Source organism: Apus apus, chromosome 8, assembly GCF_020740795.1.
Source record: "Apus apus isolate bApuApu2 chromosome 8, bApuApu2.pri.cur, whole genome shotgun sequence".
Classification (NCBI taxonomy): domain Eukaryota; kingdom Metazoa; phylum Chordata; class Aves; order Apodiformes; family Apodidae; genus Apus; species Apus apus.
Window position 1 is genome coordinate 21,313,386 of NC_067289.1, and position 16,597 is coordinate 21,329,982.

The following is a 16,597-nucleotide window of genomic DNA, read 5'->3' on the forward strand; positions in this document are numbered from 1 at the left end:
ATAAACACACTCATCATAAAGTTCTAATTCAGTTTTCACAATGACACCATCTTCCTTTTCCAAGCTTTTATTTAGATGAAAAGACTAAAATCTACTACGTAAAGCACAGAACATCCTTGCTAATAGGACAACATCACACCAGTTTAAAATATTTAATGCAGTATGACTGCTCAGCCACAAAAAGCATATTGTCATCTTCCTAATATGTTTGCCAGAATAACAGTATCTTTGTAAAATCTCCTGGGGGAGAAACACATAAATATGTAAAACTTTCTTCTGTTGCCTAAAGAAAAAGTAGATTGATGTGCATCATCTTGATTTCTGCTGTGCAGTCACTACTACAGGTGGTAATGCCTTGAAATGCTTTACCCTTTAATTGGTTTGTTCTGCTCCAGGAGATATTTGCACATGAAGTCACACTTCTAAGCTTTTACTCATCTAAACATTGAAAGCAATTATTAGGGCTTTATCATAAAATGAGGAGATTTTGGTCACTGAGACTAGACAGGGAGATGCAGGTCCACGAATTTGTAAGGTCTTCCTAGTTAAAACTGTTCAAGGTCTTGCCTTTAAACTGCTGTAAACAAGGTGATCTGTTGACAGCATTACAGCCTTGTAACAGAGAAACAGCTTTATATGTTCATTACTTGAAAGGTTTCAATTTTAAGGCCATTTTAAAAGTGGATTTTTATTCTATGAAACTCTTCTCATCTTCTTGGGCTGGTGCAAAACATGCCACAGAACAGAGAGAACTGTGTCCTGGAGGGTGAGTGAAGGTGGAAGCACCTGAGGATGAGCAACCCTGTATGTGATGGGAACCCCTGCTCAGCCCATAAAAAGCTTGAAATAGCTATTTGTTGCATTTATTTCCATGCCAGTGGGACATAAATTATTTCATGCAGCTATTTTTCTCCTTTTTATCCAGCTATACTGCCCCTGGTTCTTGCAAGATGCACCAGTGATTGCTACAGAAACTCCAGGCACTAAAGACACTGCTCTTTCTCATGGGTGTAAGAAAGGTTGCACAAATAAAAAAGACTAGATTTTCAATTGCAAATTGAAATTTGCAAAACTTTTCTAATATAATATGCCCCTTGAGATATATATGCAAAAAAAAAAAAATCACTTGCTGGGAACAAAACAGATTTAGGAGTCAATTTAGGACTTGCACTTAAAAAGTAATTAACATATCACTAAAATTTCTTTTCAGCAAAAGAGTAGGAAGTGATCACATGCATGTTAAATCCATTAGCCAGAAAATCAATGAAAGAAGTTGATGTATTTTATCTTCTGTTCCCCCAGTAGGAGCTGAAACAGTCCAGCCAATGGACAGTCAGCCAGTGATGTGCCCCAGTGCTGAGACAACTCCCACATTTGTGATGAAAATAAATAATCTGGATGGGTAAAACTGATTTCTGAGACCATAAAACAGTGGAATTCTCCCTCTTTTTCCACAGCTGGTTATCAGCCAGCCCAACTACAGAAGTCACTGTCAGCTTCGAGTGTTGCAGAAGAGCTTCTGTGAAAACTCAAACAAAACACCTCTCAGCAGGGTCATGCTTCATGAGAATCATAGAATTATTGTGGTTGGAAGAGACCTTTAAGATCACCAAGTCAAACCGTTAACCTAGAGAAATTAAGATCTTCAACGTAAGACCCCAAAGGTACTTTTTTACTTGCCTTAATGCCGGGCTCTTCCACACCACAACTTCTTAACTGCAAATATTAAGCCATCTCCTAATTTAAAGGGACATGAAGCCATGCCCAGTTCTCCCCAAGGATACCCAGAACATTTGAAGCACTGAAGCTATCCTTACTAAAGCTGTCTGTGGAGGTTATAAATCAATGCTACTTTGTAAATCAGGAAACAGCAAAATAGGTCCACTTATCCACTTACCACTGACATTTTGAGGCTGACACAGTACATGGAGGTTTTATTACCTGTACCAGCACCAAAAATGTTTCCTGACAAAAACAATAGTTAGGCTTCTGCATCTTTAGCTCCCACATGAGATGTCTGGCATTTACTTATGTTATTTTGGATAATTCGATAATTTGCAATAGCACTCAAAAATAGACCAAAGTGGAGCAACGACAGTAGCAAAGTACTACCTTATTCACATTTTTAAGAATTTAATTTAAGGTTTAACATATCTCATTCCCTAATTTGGACTTATTTGAAATCTGTATGAGAATGAAAGAAAGAACAGGGGGAAGACAAGGAACAGATGAAGTGCAGTGTAAATCACACAGTCAGAGGTGTGATAGATGAAATAAAAGATTTATCTGTGAACGAGTTGTTCTGTTTCAGGTGCTCTGGGGAAATACCCACTTGTGATCTCTAATGAAGATAGACAAGGCTAGAAGGATCAGCCATACTTCATTCACTGTGTTTTCATGGTGCAAGTACAGACACAAGTTTCTGTGGGGCAGCTGATACACAGCAGTTGCTCACCCAGGCATCGAAACTTTAGACAGGAATGGGAACAGGCTGAAAACAACCCAATAAAAGTTGTGTACTTGACTGAAATCCTTGATGTTGGGTCCTCAAATTAGCTAAGTGAACCAGGAAGATATTCTACCTACTTCACCTTCAGACAACAGCCAGAACCAGGCACTTCAGAAGAACACATGGGTGGACAGGATTGTAACTTTCCAAAGATTAGTACATTTAGACATAGTGATTAGCTATGGACAGAGAGCAAATCACTCCAATAAGATAATGATGTTCTATATCCTCCCTCTGGGAAGCAAACAACATATTACAGCCCTTAATTTGGACTCAGCCTCTACCAAAGTCCATGACGCATCACCGTAGCGTGTAATTCAATACAGTACAAAGGAGCAGCACAGCCAATGTTCAAACCCTTTTCCATTATATCATCAATTTAGCAATATCAAAATGAGACCATTTTCCTACCTGCTTGTATTCTGATTCTCTTCCAACCAGTACCTGCAGAACATAACCAACAGGATCCCCCTTCATGGGTGGGACCGTTTCCCAGGTAATTTCACAGGCGTTTCCTCCCAACTGTGTCACTCGAGGGGCTACAATAAAATTAATGCATTAACATTTAATATAAAGATTGCACAGAAATCTTTTTCATTTTATGTACACTGTAATATACATGAGAACATTTTTAAAAGAGAACTTCACGACATCACCGGACACACGATCTGTACTGTATTTATGTGGCCAAAAATCAAATTGTTATCACCGCTGGACCAAAGAAGTCAAACTGGGGCTGGATTTTTAAGTCATTCAGTCACATTTATTTTAGGACAGTCTTGGCTGATGAAACAATTCAGATTCTTGTGGTATTAAACAATAACAAACAATACCCACAGAAAACTGGGTGACATTTAGAGCTGATTAATAAGCTCCAAAGAAATGTACTGTAGGACCCAGATCACTTCTGCAGAGCTGTTAGAGCATTTCTCATCTGTCAGCTGTGTGAGCTGCTAGAAAGGGGGAGTGGATGATATAAACCACTTTGAACTTTCAAAATTCAATTGCAATGCTGTGCACTGATCTTTTCAAAGCAGAAGCCAACGCATGAGCTACATTGGCATTAATAAAAGTAACAATTTTGTGAAGTTCTGAGCAAACACCTGTGCCAGTGGAGACGCCTGCCTGCTCCTCTTGTGCTACGTGTCACTGAAAGTGGGAACGATGTCAAATGTTTCATTCAGGAAAAACAGGAGAAGGAATGTGCGAAGGGAAACTAAATCACCTTCTGTATTAGAGACTAATTCCAGCCTGGGAAGCAAAAGTACAGGCATAACTCTAAAGACTTGGACTCTTACCTAATCCGGAGCCTGATCATCCAGATGATCAGCCCTGCTGTTTCCAGCCAGGCTTAGGTTAGTGCTTTCACTAGAACTCTAAGAAATGGGATTTGTCAGCTGCTGCAATGCTGCTGTCCTCAGGAAAGGATCTCTCCCCAGCTGAAAGCTGCCACACAGTGCCTGATGGGCAGCCCAGGGGTGAGCCCAGCAGAGCCCAGCAGCAGCAGCAGCAGGTTCTATGCACAACTAAGCAGCTGCCACTGGAAGGCATCAAAAGAACTGCGACAGCACCAGCAGCCACCGACCTCTTCACCAGGCAGAGTAAGTGAGCACATGGCCACAACATGAAACTGGGAGAAACAAAGCACTAAACACTTCACCGAGTGGCTAACATGTGCACGTGCAAGGACATGAGCTTATTAAAGGCAATACAGATTCCCAGCCCTAGGAAAACAGACAACAGGAGAGTCTATCAACGAAACAAACGCTGCTGCTGCTGCTGCATGCATTACATGAATTTCAGACTAATTCGTTACCACCCAAGAGGAACACATGAATCACTTGCAGACCCAAATGTAATCAATACCCATTTGCTTCTCTCTGCACATCTGCCTGTGTTGAGGGACTGATAATAGATGCCTTCATCTCAGCTGACAACAATGTTCTCAATTATTTTCCCTCCTCCTTCCATCCCTCAGTCTGATACATGTACATTTTTCTGATACAAATACTGCCATTAACAATAATGCTATTTTAGTGTCAGCATCACTGAATAACTAGGATATTATGAGGAGAAAAACCACGTGCTTCTGATACACGAAAAACTGTACTAAATTTACTACATACATTCCCTCGTTTTGCTCCAAACACAGATGAGAATCAGCACCATCATTTTGCCTCAACACATCTCTTTTCCTATGGTATTACCTCCCCACAGCAGCATTCACTGAGACAGCTTTTGTTGTGCCCTTTTTTCCATTACAGCCAGATTTTTGTAACATACCTGTGGTCCCAGCCCACACTCAACCCTTCTATTTGCACCGTATCTTCACTGCTTGATGTTCAGTCGGGGGATGAGTCATACTTAACAAGAACTAACTAGGCAAGCAGGGAGTTCAAGACAAAAATCTAGGTGAAAACTGAATTTAATAAAATGGTTTTCTATCCAAAAAAAGTGAAATTGTGACTATGGTGCAGCCCAGCATCCCTTGGCTGGTTTGAGCCACTTTGTGCAGCTAAGGCAAGAAACAGAAACACGGACTCAGCATCTGTGAGAAACACATGCCTTTGCCCAGGCAAGGAGAAGGAAAAATATTCCCATAACTCCCAAACCTAACATCTCTAATTTAAAAAAAAAATCTCTAATTTTAAAAGCATTAGAGAAACCTAAAGATCAAAAAGAGATTTTCCTTCGGCCGCAGCCTGGGGAGGGTTTGCTTTGCTTTGCCAAGAGAATTAAATTTGATGGAGGTTTTCACATATGGTATATATTGGGTCACACTGGATTTAAAATTTAATTCAGAGTGCTAGAAATAGGCCTGCCCTCAGTCCTGATCCAGGTTTTAAAGCTATTTCATATATTTTAATGTCTTTTATATTTTTATAAATGAAATGTATCTTTTAGTATTTAAAGTATTTAATACATCTTCTATGTATTGAAATAAAAGATACTATGTATATAATTATAATATCAATAAGACAATTTATATATATATAGTTTTTAATATATGAAAAAGATACTTTAAAAAATATATACTTGTTTATGTATACACATCAATACAACATTGCCAGGTCCCACCAGGCTTGAGAAAACCTGCTCCTGCTGCCTGCTGGGTGCACAGCAGGTTTCTCATGGGTCTCAGATGCTGTCCCCTATGGAACTGGCCAAGAGAAACTCTGCTGAGCTGACGCTGTCCTTGATGGACTTGTCACAGCCAAGTGTAACACTGTTGTCGCTCCTTTGATTTTCTGTTCTAGGTTGTTGACAAACTGGGACCTGGTGGCATTTGAGTTGCTCTGTTTCTCTTTAGCCACCTTTTCGCTTGGTTCTTTGCCAACTTGCAGATCCTAAAGCTGTGAAGCACATCCTCCCAGCTACCAGCACCTATGCCAGCCTGGCTGATCTAGCACAGGGTCCCTTTGCTTTGCTGGGTACCACACCTCACAGCTGAATCAGGACAAGTCTCTGCTGGGTAAGGGTATTAATCCTTGAACTTTCTATCAATCACGTACAGATATCTTCTCCCAGAAACAGCCCCGAATCAAATTCCAAAGTCACGAATATCCAGATCCAGGTAGAAATGAAGGTGGGATTCTCACATACACTGATTTTAGTGACCAATCTCCCAGTGTTCTCCCTGCACTCGAGACTCTTGTTTTTCCTGGGGGTGACCGAGCAGCAAAACTAGGGACCAGGTAAGTTACACCTCAGTAGTGTTTTCCCTTGTCTAAATCTTTCACCATGAATGGAGTGGAAACCACCAAAACCAGATTTTAAATGCAGCCAAGGGAGCAAAACCCCTCTGACAACCCAACAGCTGCTGCTTCATTCAGTAAATGGTGCTGCTTGAGAGAGGAGTTTTAGGCACACAGGAATAAAAGGTGCATCTGATTTCAGCTCAGCTCACCTGACAGCCAAGACAGTGAATCTGTTGCCTTTGCCTTTCCTTCCTTGGAAGGACGGAGCAAAATTCTTCAGGTCAAAATTTACACACAGTAAAAGACGTTTCACTATAAAACTTAATTTAATTAGGCCTTTTGTTCTTCTAGGGGAACACATGAGAAGCAAGATAAAGAATCTAATGCTTTATGCATGCGGAAGAAAATTGTTAATTTCATAGATTCAAGTAAAAATAAAGCTGAACATCACCTGCACAACATAAACAACATGCAACTTTACATTGGTATGTACACATATATTCTTAAGGCGGAAGTGCACTTATGGAAGGGCTGCAGTAACCCAGAGCAATCCCCTGGGAGACTTTATTGTTAGCTGCACCATTTTAACAGTTATATATAAACAACAGTGATTGGTAAAACATTTATATTGTTTCTATGAATTTTTTTTGTGGTAATTTAGCTTCCCCCCAAAAGGTCACTTCACAATTCACAGAAACACACAAGCAGCACAGACTGATTTTTCATAGGTTACTGGACACTTAACCTTTACAAACTCACTGCATATTTACCAATTACTTAAATAATTACATTACTTCTGTATATGAGAAAAATAAAATCTGTTCCATACCTTTGATTGCAGGGGGGACTGACTTAGTCGTGCAGAAGGTACATATTTCTGAAAAAGGTCCCTCCCCAGCATCATTGACTGCCTGTATTCTGAACGAGTAACAAGTGGATTCTGTCAGCCTTTGTATCTTGTATGTGTGACTTGGTCCCCTGTAAATCGGAATAAACCTGGAAACAATAAAAATGAGAACATGTAGTTACACTGGAGTGGCACTGGCATTTCTGGCTATGACAGATATCCAAGGTATCCACAGGGTGAAAACTGGCACAACGTACTTTGCAGAGCTGATAAAGGCAAGTATAAAAATAGTGTGTTATTGGCACACTAACAATGATTTGTAAATTAGGGAAAGCAGTTCATTGTCCCTTTTGCAACTAATAATTGCCTTGCAAAAGGATTTTGTGAATTATCAGGAAAAACACCTCTCCATGCATTTCCTACTACCTAGTAGTCAAAACGGATTCAACCTCTGTTCTGCTACAACACACTGTCTGTGCTGCTGGTTTGAAAGTATCTTTAAAATAAGATAAATACTTTGAATCTTTTATTGCTTGAGTTGCACTTCATTTGCATATTAAGACCCAAAGACCCCATCTGACACTCCTCCACGCCAGAGTAACTCTATTTAAATCAGAACATACAGATTGTGTACTCTATGTGTAATATATTACACATTTCTCAGTTCACAGACTGAAGACAGCCAACCCAAGAGACAGAAAGAGATTCGGAGAACACATGTGGTGGGCTGTGAGTAAAAAGGCACAGGGGAACCATGATCCTAGCAAGGAGGATGGAAAGGCATGCCAGCTTGGGAGCTCTGTGGGATGCCTCTACTGACAGCTCTGCTCCAGAGCAGGCTGAGAAGAACAAAAAGACACAGAATCATCAAGGCTGGAAAAGACCTTTAAGATTCATCAAGTTCAGCCTATACACGACATAAAGGAAGTGACTTCCAAAATATGTCCATTGACCCATTGACAAGACCAAAACATCAGCACAAACTTGTCCAACAACATAATGCAATGTAACGTCACTTAATCTACAAACAAACAAAACCAAAACAACAACAACACAACAACACAAAAACCCCAAACAAATAAAAAAGTACAGGTTGCTAAAGAGAATCCGAGTTTATTTTCAAATGCTCTGCTCAGATAAATGCTTTTTGGTACCAGTCATACATTATTAGCCAGCAATCTCTCACTGAGCCCCTGACCCCCCAGGTGCTGAGCAGAATGGGGATCAGAGCAAAGAAAGAGGAAGCACCCAGCATCTTGCATCAACCCACTTAGCCTCCACTGGGGAACAAGGGCTTAATTGAAATAGTTCTGAATCAGGAGAACATAAAATTCACTGTGTAGGATACAGGTTTTTTGATTATTTAGGTACACTTATTCACATATTTAGTACACTGATTATATCTTAATCATTTCAGTGGATTTCAAATCACCAGGAAGCCAAAGAGATTTGGTTTTGACCTCTCTATCTAGGTGCCAGCTTTATGCTGGATAATAAGTCCTTTGGCTTTGCATGAGACACACAGCATAACCAATGTGAGCATTTCAAAGAAACTGGGTCTGTCATTAGCTCTCAGGGACAGAAATCAATCTGTGTTACATTATGACTGAAATCCATGAAAGTAAAAAACAGAGAGATCAAGAATCATCTGTAATAAAAAAAAAAATGTTCAGGTAATTTAAATTGCTGGAAATGTACTCTGAGGACTAATGTGACTTCCTACCCCCACAGAGTTTCAGTGAGCCCCTCACCTCGACTGGGAATCAAAAAAATCGATGTCTACAGGTTTTTAAGAGGAGATTTTAGAGCCAATCTCCACAGAACTTTTTTTTTTCCCAACCTTATGCTCATACAGTTTTGAGGACTGCCTCCTATCCCACATTTTTGAGGCTCACAGAAGCAGCTACAGCACGTTTCAAAAGAGTGTCACAGACCTGTTCTCATGGAACAAAATTTTTTGGGATTCACTGCATGATGAACAAAGCACACGTTTTTAGGACAGCATTAAGACTGAACAGCCCAGATGAATGTCTCTCTCTCCCTCTCCATTTCTTGTAGCTCAATCAGGCAGCTGGCTCAGAAACCACTGCAGTGCTCACCGAAGTGCACAGACTTGTCTCTGACCCTGATGCAAGGGCAACAGACAGCAAAAAAAGATGCAGTGCAGTACTTCAGACTAACAAACTCTTTGTAACCATCCATGGAGTCAGGTAAGCAAGGGAGGATAAACACACCTTGCCAGCTAACAGACAAGCACACCCATGGCCCAGTCTGGGCTCCTGCTAAACTTGCTAGACATATTTATATGGTGAATAACAACAACTTAGTCCTCAAATTACACTTTCACCTTTTGAATATGACTAAGGTTTCAGAACACTGAAAAAGTGATCTGGCAAACTATTTCAGCTCCTCCTGTCATTTGGGAACTAGAATAATACTCCCATCTGGGTTCCATTTCTACCCCTTTTAGCTTCTCTGTCTGAAAAACCATCCGTAACAACGGCAAAAACCATCACAGAAAAGCTTGAGACCATGTTCAACACACAAGACTATGACGGAAGCACACTTAAACATCTGAGATTCAACCTTCTTTGAAGAAAGAGGGCTTCCGATTTTGGAAGAAGAAAGGCTGGCTACTAAGTTGATAATTCAATTTCTCTTAGGCTTTACTATGACAATAACGCTTTGGTTTTGAAGATCCAGATAATGATGTAAGAAATAACGAAGATGAAACATTTAAACTTCAAAATAGAAGCTATTTTTTGATAATAATGTAGTATTTTCCTCATGTCTAAAGTAGGTACTTTATACTCCTCCACAATTACTTCTGTTATTTTTAAAAATAGTGCAGTTGTTTGACATTTCACTTGGAGAAATATTATTCCTACAATCTTTTTTTTTCCTGAGCTTTCTGCTGAAGAACCACAATGAACTTGAAGCTGAATCAAGCAGTGTGACTGCACATTGCTACTGTGATGTCTGAATACATTAAAAATTGTCTAAAGTAAGGCAATTTGTTCATATTATGGCAAGCTCATTTTTTTACATCTAAAAATTCAGATTTAAATCATAATCTAATTTTAAAAGCACATTTAAATGTGATCTCTCTCTACCTTTGCCTTCTTGGCAAACCCAACATTGGTCACGGTGCTTTTATCCAGAGCCTGTTTGATACACTTCCTTAAGAACAAGCCAGCTTTGAGCTTGTTTTCAAGGACTTCATGTTGTATGCATTTAAAAGTTGACTTAATCTGTGTATGGAAAAAGCTCCCATGTTCTCTGACTCCCTCTCACCTTCTTCCAGCCTTCACTCTTTTCTCCATCTGAACAGAGACAATGAGTTTTCCTGCTCAGATGCTGTGGGATGCCATAAGCACAGTCATTACCAAGGCACAGCCACCAAAACCTTCCTGGGTGTGCGTGTGTCTGTTTTCTGCATCCCACTTCACCTACAGAACAGTTGTATTGGTAAAACTGTGAGGACAGATGGACCACTCAGTGGATAAGAGATTGGCTGGATGGCCACACCCAGAGAGTTGTGGTCAATGGCTCAATGTCCAAACGGAGGCAGGTGATGAGTGGTGTCCCCCAGGGGTCAGTACTGGGACCAGTGCTGTTTAAAATCTTTGTTGGAGACATGGACAGTGGGACTAAGTGTATCCTCAGCAAGTCTGCTGATGATACCAAACTGTGTGGTGGGGTTGACAGCCTAGAGGGAAGGGATGCCATCCAGAGGGACCTTGACAGGCTAGAGAGGTGGGCCTGTGCCAACCTCATGAATTTCAACAAGGCCAAGTGCAGGGTCCTGCACCTGGGTCGGCACAACCACAGGCACAAATACAGGCTGGGGGAGAATGGCTGGAGAGCAGTCCCGAGGAGGAGGACTTGGGGGTGGTAGTTGATGAGAAGCTCGAGATGAGCCACCAGGGTGTGCTGGAGCCCAGAGAGCAACTGCATCCTGGGCTGCATCAACAGAAGTGTGGCCAGCAGGGCCAGGGAGGTGATTCTGCCCTTCTGCTCTGCTTTGGTGAGACCCCACCTGGAGTACTGTGTACAGTTCTGGTGCCCTCAGCACAAGAAAGATATGGACCTGTTGGAGAGGGTCTAGAGAAGGGCCATGAAGATGACCAAAGGCCTGGAGCACTTCTGCAATGAAGACAGGCTAAGAGAGTTGGGGCTGTTCAGCCTGGAGAACAGAAGGCTCTGGGGAGACCTTATAGCACCTTCCAGTACTCGAAAGGGGCTACAGGAAAGCTGGGGAGGGGCTTTTCATCAGAGAAGACAGTGACAGGACAAGGGGTAATGGTTTTAAACTGAGAGAGGGGAGATTTAGGTTAGATATTAGGAAGAAATTCTTCACTATAAGGGTGGTGAGGAACTGGAATGGGATGCCAGGGTGGTTGTTGATGCCCCATCCCTGGAGGTTTTTAAGGCCAGGTTGGAAGAGGTTTTGTGCAACCTGATCTAATGGTAGGGTTCCCTGCTCATGGCAGGGGGGTTGGAACTTAATGGTCTTTAAGGTCCCTTCCAAGCTTAATGATTCTATGACACAAGTGGTTAAACAAGCCAAAAGTGCTCCTGCTACTATACAGGAACATACAGAAATGTGTGTGCTTACTATGGCTTCTTACTTCTTTATCACTCTCCCCTTCAATTACAGACAAAACCAAAACACAAAACACAATCAAGTAAGTGTGTCTCAGCCAAGATGTGACCTTTGTCCAACCTCTACCTGCTCAGACCATTCCTGTGAATACCTGAAGCGTGCCAGTAAGCACCAAGAAACTATCAATTCTAAGATGTTTGCTCAGTTGACTTTAAAGGACAATAGGCTGTTGACCTTAAACTTGTACCCTGCCTTTGCAAAGAGACTCTCTCTGTGGCTTCCTGGCGTTCTCAATACAGTTGAATTATGATTATTTTTTTTACCATTTGCACCATCCACAAGTAAATCTCTATTATTCAGATTTAACATCCTGCAGTGTTGCCTCTCCTCTCCAGTAAAGTACCAGGAAAAACCAAAAAGAAAGGAACTTTCTCTGGGGAAGGAGACCCCCCACAGAGGCTACTTCCCCCTCATCTCACTCAGCAATCCCAGTTCTCCCCTTCCCAGACATTCTCATGTGGGTCACGAATTATTCATTAACTTACACACTGTGGAGGAGAGAGAACACAATGTCCTAAAGTGATAGCTTGGGAGCCACCACTGCTGTTAGTTTTTCATCAATACCATTTTATTCTCAGCTAAGATCTTCTTGGAAATGTTTTACATGTTGCAGCTATTTTGTTTCCTCCACTTCAGTCACTTCCAGTCGAGCAAAGGCATATGAAAGCACTCGCCCTAACTCAGCTCATTAGTTCTCAGAACACTTTAATCAGCAGGTTCCCTTTCAACCTCTTGGGTTTTGTTTGTGTTTTAGTAACCTCTCTGTCCTTAAAACAAGTGGATCTGAAAGAAAATCTGCCCTACAGCACCACCTAAGACGGTGATTTTGAGCCAAGTACAAAGGCTAAAATAGCCATCGCAATGACTCTGTGACTGCCTCCCAGAAAACTGCTACAATTTTGGCTGGAGGGAAACCATTAATACAGCACTATGCCAACTGGATAATTAGAAACTAAAGTACATGAATTTCATAAATCAACTGCTTTTCATACTGTTATCACAACATCCCTTATCTGCACAATTATAGCCCTCACTTACTTCTTTAGATTTTTTCCTCTCTTTTGTTTAAAAAACAGTATGGAACATTGTGATTTTCCTTCTCCAGCAGCAGCTCCGTAAATTACAAGGTGGCAACCAGGAAAGCAAAGCTTCAAAACAAAACCATCTAATTTACCCTCCATGATGGAGGACATCCATTTTTTTCATAGAATCACAGGGGGTTTTTTCAGCACCGGAGAAGAAAAAAAGCTGCCCAGCCCCTCTCTGCAGTTACTACCCCTGGAATTCATTTCAAAAACTCTGCTCCCATCCCTGCAGACCACAGTCCTTTGGTCTGTCCCTATCTCCAATGGTGCCAGCAAGGCCAGTGCTCCCTTCATCCCACTCTGCATGTTGGAGTCTGCCTGCATCCCAACCATCCTCACAGCCGGCCGGAGCAGATCAGAAGATTGAATACTTCTTGGCTTTATGCTGAAGTGTCACTAATTTCTATTAAACCTTGATGCCAGAAGTAGAATGGAATTAACTCACCAAAAGGGCAGCGATGAGAACAGCTTTTGGTGAGGGTCAAAACAGAGGTACCTTTTTGATTGTTTTAGAGGAATCCTGAAGCCAGGAGCTAAGTAGAATATGCCAAACTAAAATCTCTCACCTTGTGTTAACTTATCCTTTCCCAGCCATAAGCACCTTGAGATATCTTTCTGATCCACATCTTATGCATAGAGTGCACTTTTAATCTGTTAAGACTAATAGAGATACAGGAGTAAAGTCAACATATATTTTTTAAATTTGGGCTCTATCTTCAAATCCTCAACTTAAAGAGAAAAGCTGGACACCTGGGATGGGATGCCTGGATCTCTCTGATCTGAAGATCTAGTTTCAAGGAGATACTTTTTGGAAAGCTTAAAATGTGAGCTTGGTCAGAATATGTATAGAAACAAACCTCCACAAAGCACTGTCAATATACTTTTTGTTTATAGGCATAATAATAAGAAGAAGATCCACTGAAGGAGACAACTTTTCCTACCTTATACTTAGAAAAGCAAAGCTAAGTGGAGATCAGAAGAAGGTAGCAAGAGAAGTGATACTAGTCAGATAGGAAGAGTTTTGTTTTCTTAATTACTTAGCACATTTGCAGGCTAGACAAAGAGTACTTCCAGCCAAACATTGATTTTTAGCTTGCTTCTACCAGATCCTCTTTCATCTGCTGCTGCATCTGAGCATATAATTCATACTTACCACAGAGTCACTTGTCAGTTGTCTGGAATTATTGAAAATGGAGATGCCTTAACCTACAGAAGCTCCCCCATTAGCAAGAAAAATTACTTTTTTTTGGAAGGAGCTTCCAGGCACATCCAGCAGGAATGGAAGAAAGATCAGCCCGACAGATGATTCCTGTGTGCAGCCAGATGAGAGGCCAAGGAACAGATTGGAACGACAATACTGAGCACAGCTTAATGTGAATTAACAGTGTTTGACTGAAAACTGGGAGAAATTAAGGAGTGCATCCAATGGCATGTTGAAACTATGCAGTCAAGAAGAACTGGACTACCAGGCAGCTGCAAACACCATGACTTGCAATAGTAAAGTATTTATAAATAACAGCAGATAAGAGCAGGCTTAGCAAAGCTAAAACTGAAACAGAAGAAAACAGCTCAGCATCAGCAAACTAATGCTCTTACAGACATATCTGTTCTTATCTTTCTTGTGCAGCATTACAATCCCCCATCCTATTATAGCAGCAACTAGTAGCATCTGTGAACCTTAAAATGAATCTCATTCAGCACATCATGTTCAGAACTACCTGTGGACATGACAGTCTCAGTAACAAGCTTTTAGCAAAGCTTGTCAGGAGGCAAAGCACAGTCTCTTGAGCAACAGCAAGTTGGAACCTAATTTTGCTCCTGCAAAACTGGCCAACAAGTTCCTGCTGCTCTAAGCTGAACCTCATTACCACTTTAGATATTAAATAGCCCTATCCTGAGAAGGCATTAGTTTTCATATTATTATGCATATTATTATGCATATATTTATATATGTATTATACAAATTATGTATATATATTATTATACAGCACAGGTTGTTACAGCTGTGCATATGTCACTATGGTGACAATCTCTGGTCTGAATGCTGCTCTTATTTATGATCTACCATCTAGAACAGTCAGCTACACCCATGAAGTCTGAAGTACCACTGCACTTTCTGTGTAGTTAATTACTGAATTTCTCACCAAACCAGGGATTCTTTGAACATACTTATGGAAGAGTATCGAATTATGTGTCTCACTAGATTCCTAATATCTGACACATCTCAAACATTTAACCTGGTTTGCTCACACATCACCATTTCAAAAGATGGTGCACACCCACTTAACTCACACTCAACTAAAAATGTTGATTTCTGCTTTTAGGAAGAAAGCTGAAATGTATTAACAAGTTAAGCTTTTTATACACTTCAAATGGTTCTTCCTCCTCTCTTTCATTTGCACAACCCTTAGTGCAAAGCTCCAAGTATCTGATCAGAATGCACTTAATAAAAATATGAGTACTGTTAATAGCAGTATTCATCTACACCATGCAAAAATATGAAGCAAAACCAGACTATTTGGAAGACTTTTCTGAATGTTAACTTTCTATTTAGCCAGGCTTGCACAGTAAACTGTAGCATGCCATATGTCTTGGTGCTAATTGTCAATTTCCTTTCATCATTGTTTTTCTCAATATGAGAATGATTTTTCCTGCAGGTTTTTGCAAGGATACTTTAATGTATCTAATTTTATATTTTAATAGAATTTCACAAGCCAGTAGGCCTGATACACATCAGTAATTGCTGCTAAAATGGGTGCAAATTGTCTTGATCAAATCATGAGTGTAAACAATTTTTTAATTAGACTGCCTGAAACTCGCAGTAACCAGATAATGATTATTCCAGTTATCAGAATCAGGCAACACGTTCAGCAATCTATTTGCCCATGTTTCTGGTCTACCTCTCCACATCAATGCAGAGCAAACGTGTCGAGGCTCATATGTTTGACCACCTCCTAATGCAGAGCCTGTACTTGGCACCATCTTTCTGCAAAGACTGCTTAGAGCAAACCATCGGATACGGTTATTCCACCTCTACAGCCAGGGAAACTGCCCTGGATGCTGTGACAGACCATCTCCATTTCATTTGTGGGTTCTCTGCATCTCTGCACCAGCTTTACCATTCAAAACACATTTTAATTTTCCTTAGAAACCACCTCCTGATACATGCTTTTTGGTTCCTCTCACCTGGGAAAATCTGGGTGTAGATTTTTATAATATGATACTTTTCTCTCTTCCTTACAGGTTTTCTAGAAGAGTGAAATAACAGTTCCATATCACTGAAAAAATGGTTCTGCCAGGAGCATCACTAACATCTGGGCTAGCAGGCATTGAACCAGATGGGACAATACATCTCCCTTTGACACCAGGAAAATCTTGGAGGGGGGCTAGGACTAGGTGATCTTTAAAGTCCCTCCCAACCCAAACCATTCTGGGATTCTGGGATAACAGGCATTCCTGGGATGAGGAGCATGAGGGGTGATATCTCCTGAAATAAATACTCAAGCTAAGGTAAAACTCTCCAAGGAGAAGCCAATTCAAGGGATTATGTCACTAGAAGTTTCCTGGACTACATCAATGGATGGCTACAGCCTTTGAGACATTCAAATCCTAACCAGAAAACCAGTGTGTGCCCAATGACTGTGTCCAATTAATATTTATAGTCATCAGGCAAGTTCTATTTTGTGATCACTTTTCCATTTAAATTGAAGAATATAATCTCCTCAAATGGCAAGCACATATACTTTAGCAAAGTATTTTAAAACAGTTTAATACCCACATAAATAATCTTTC

The 16,597-nt window shown here is 40.7% G+C and overlaps 1 protein-coding gene across 3 annotated transcripts in view; it reads right to left on the reverse strand.

Moving 5' to 3' along the window:
- FNDC3B (fibronectin type III domain containing 3B) overlaps positions 1-16,597 on the reverse strand; it is a 196,654-nt gene that overhangs the window by 8,326 nt on the left and 171,731 nt on the right. For all 3 annotated transcript variants that reach the window (XM_051626737.1, XM_051626738.1, XM_051626739.1), the window contains 2 exons: positions 7,037-7,203; positions 2,921-3,048 (listed from right to left, as the gene is read on the reverse strand). In XM_051626737.1, coding sequence (XP_051482697.1) covers positions 2,921-3,048; positions 7,037-7,203 — 295 coding nt within the window. The remainder of the gene's footprint in view (positions 1-2,920; positions 3,049-7,036; positions 7,204-16,597) is intronic.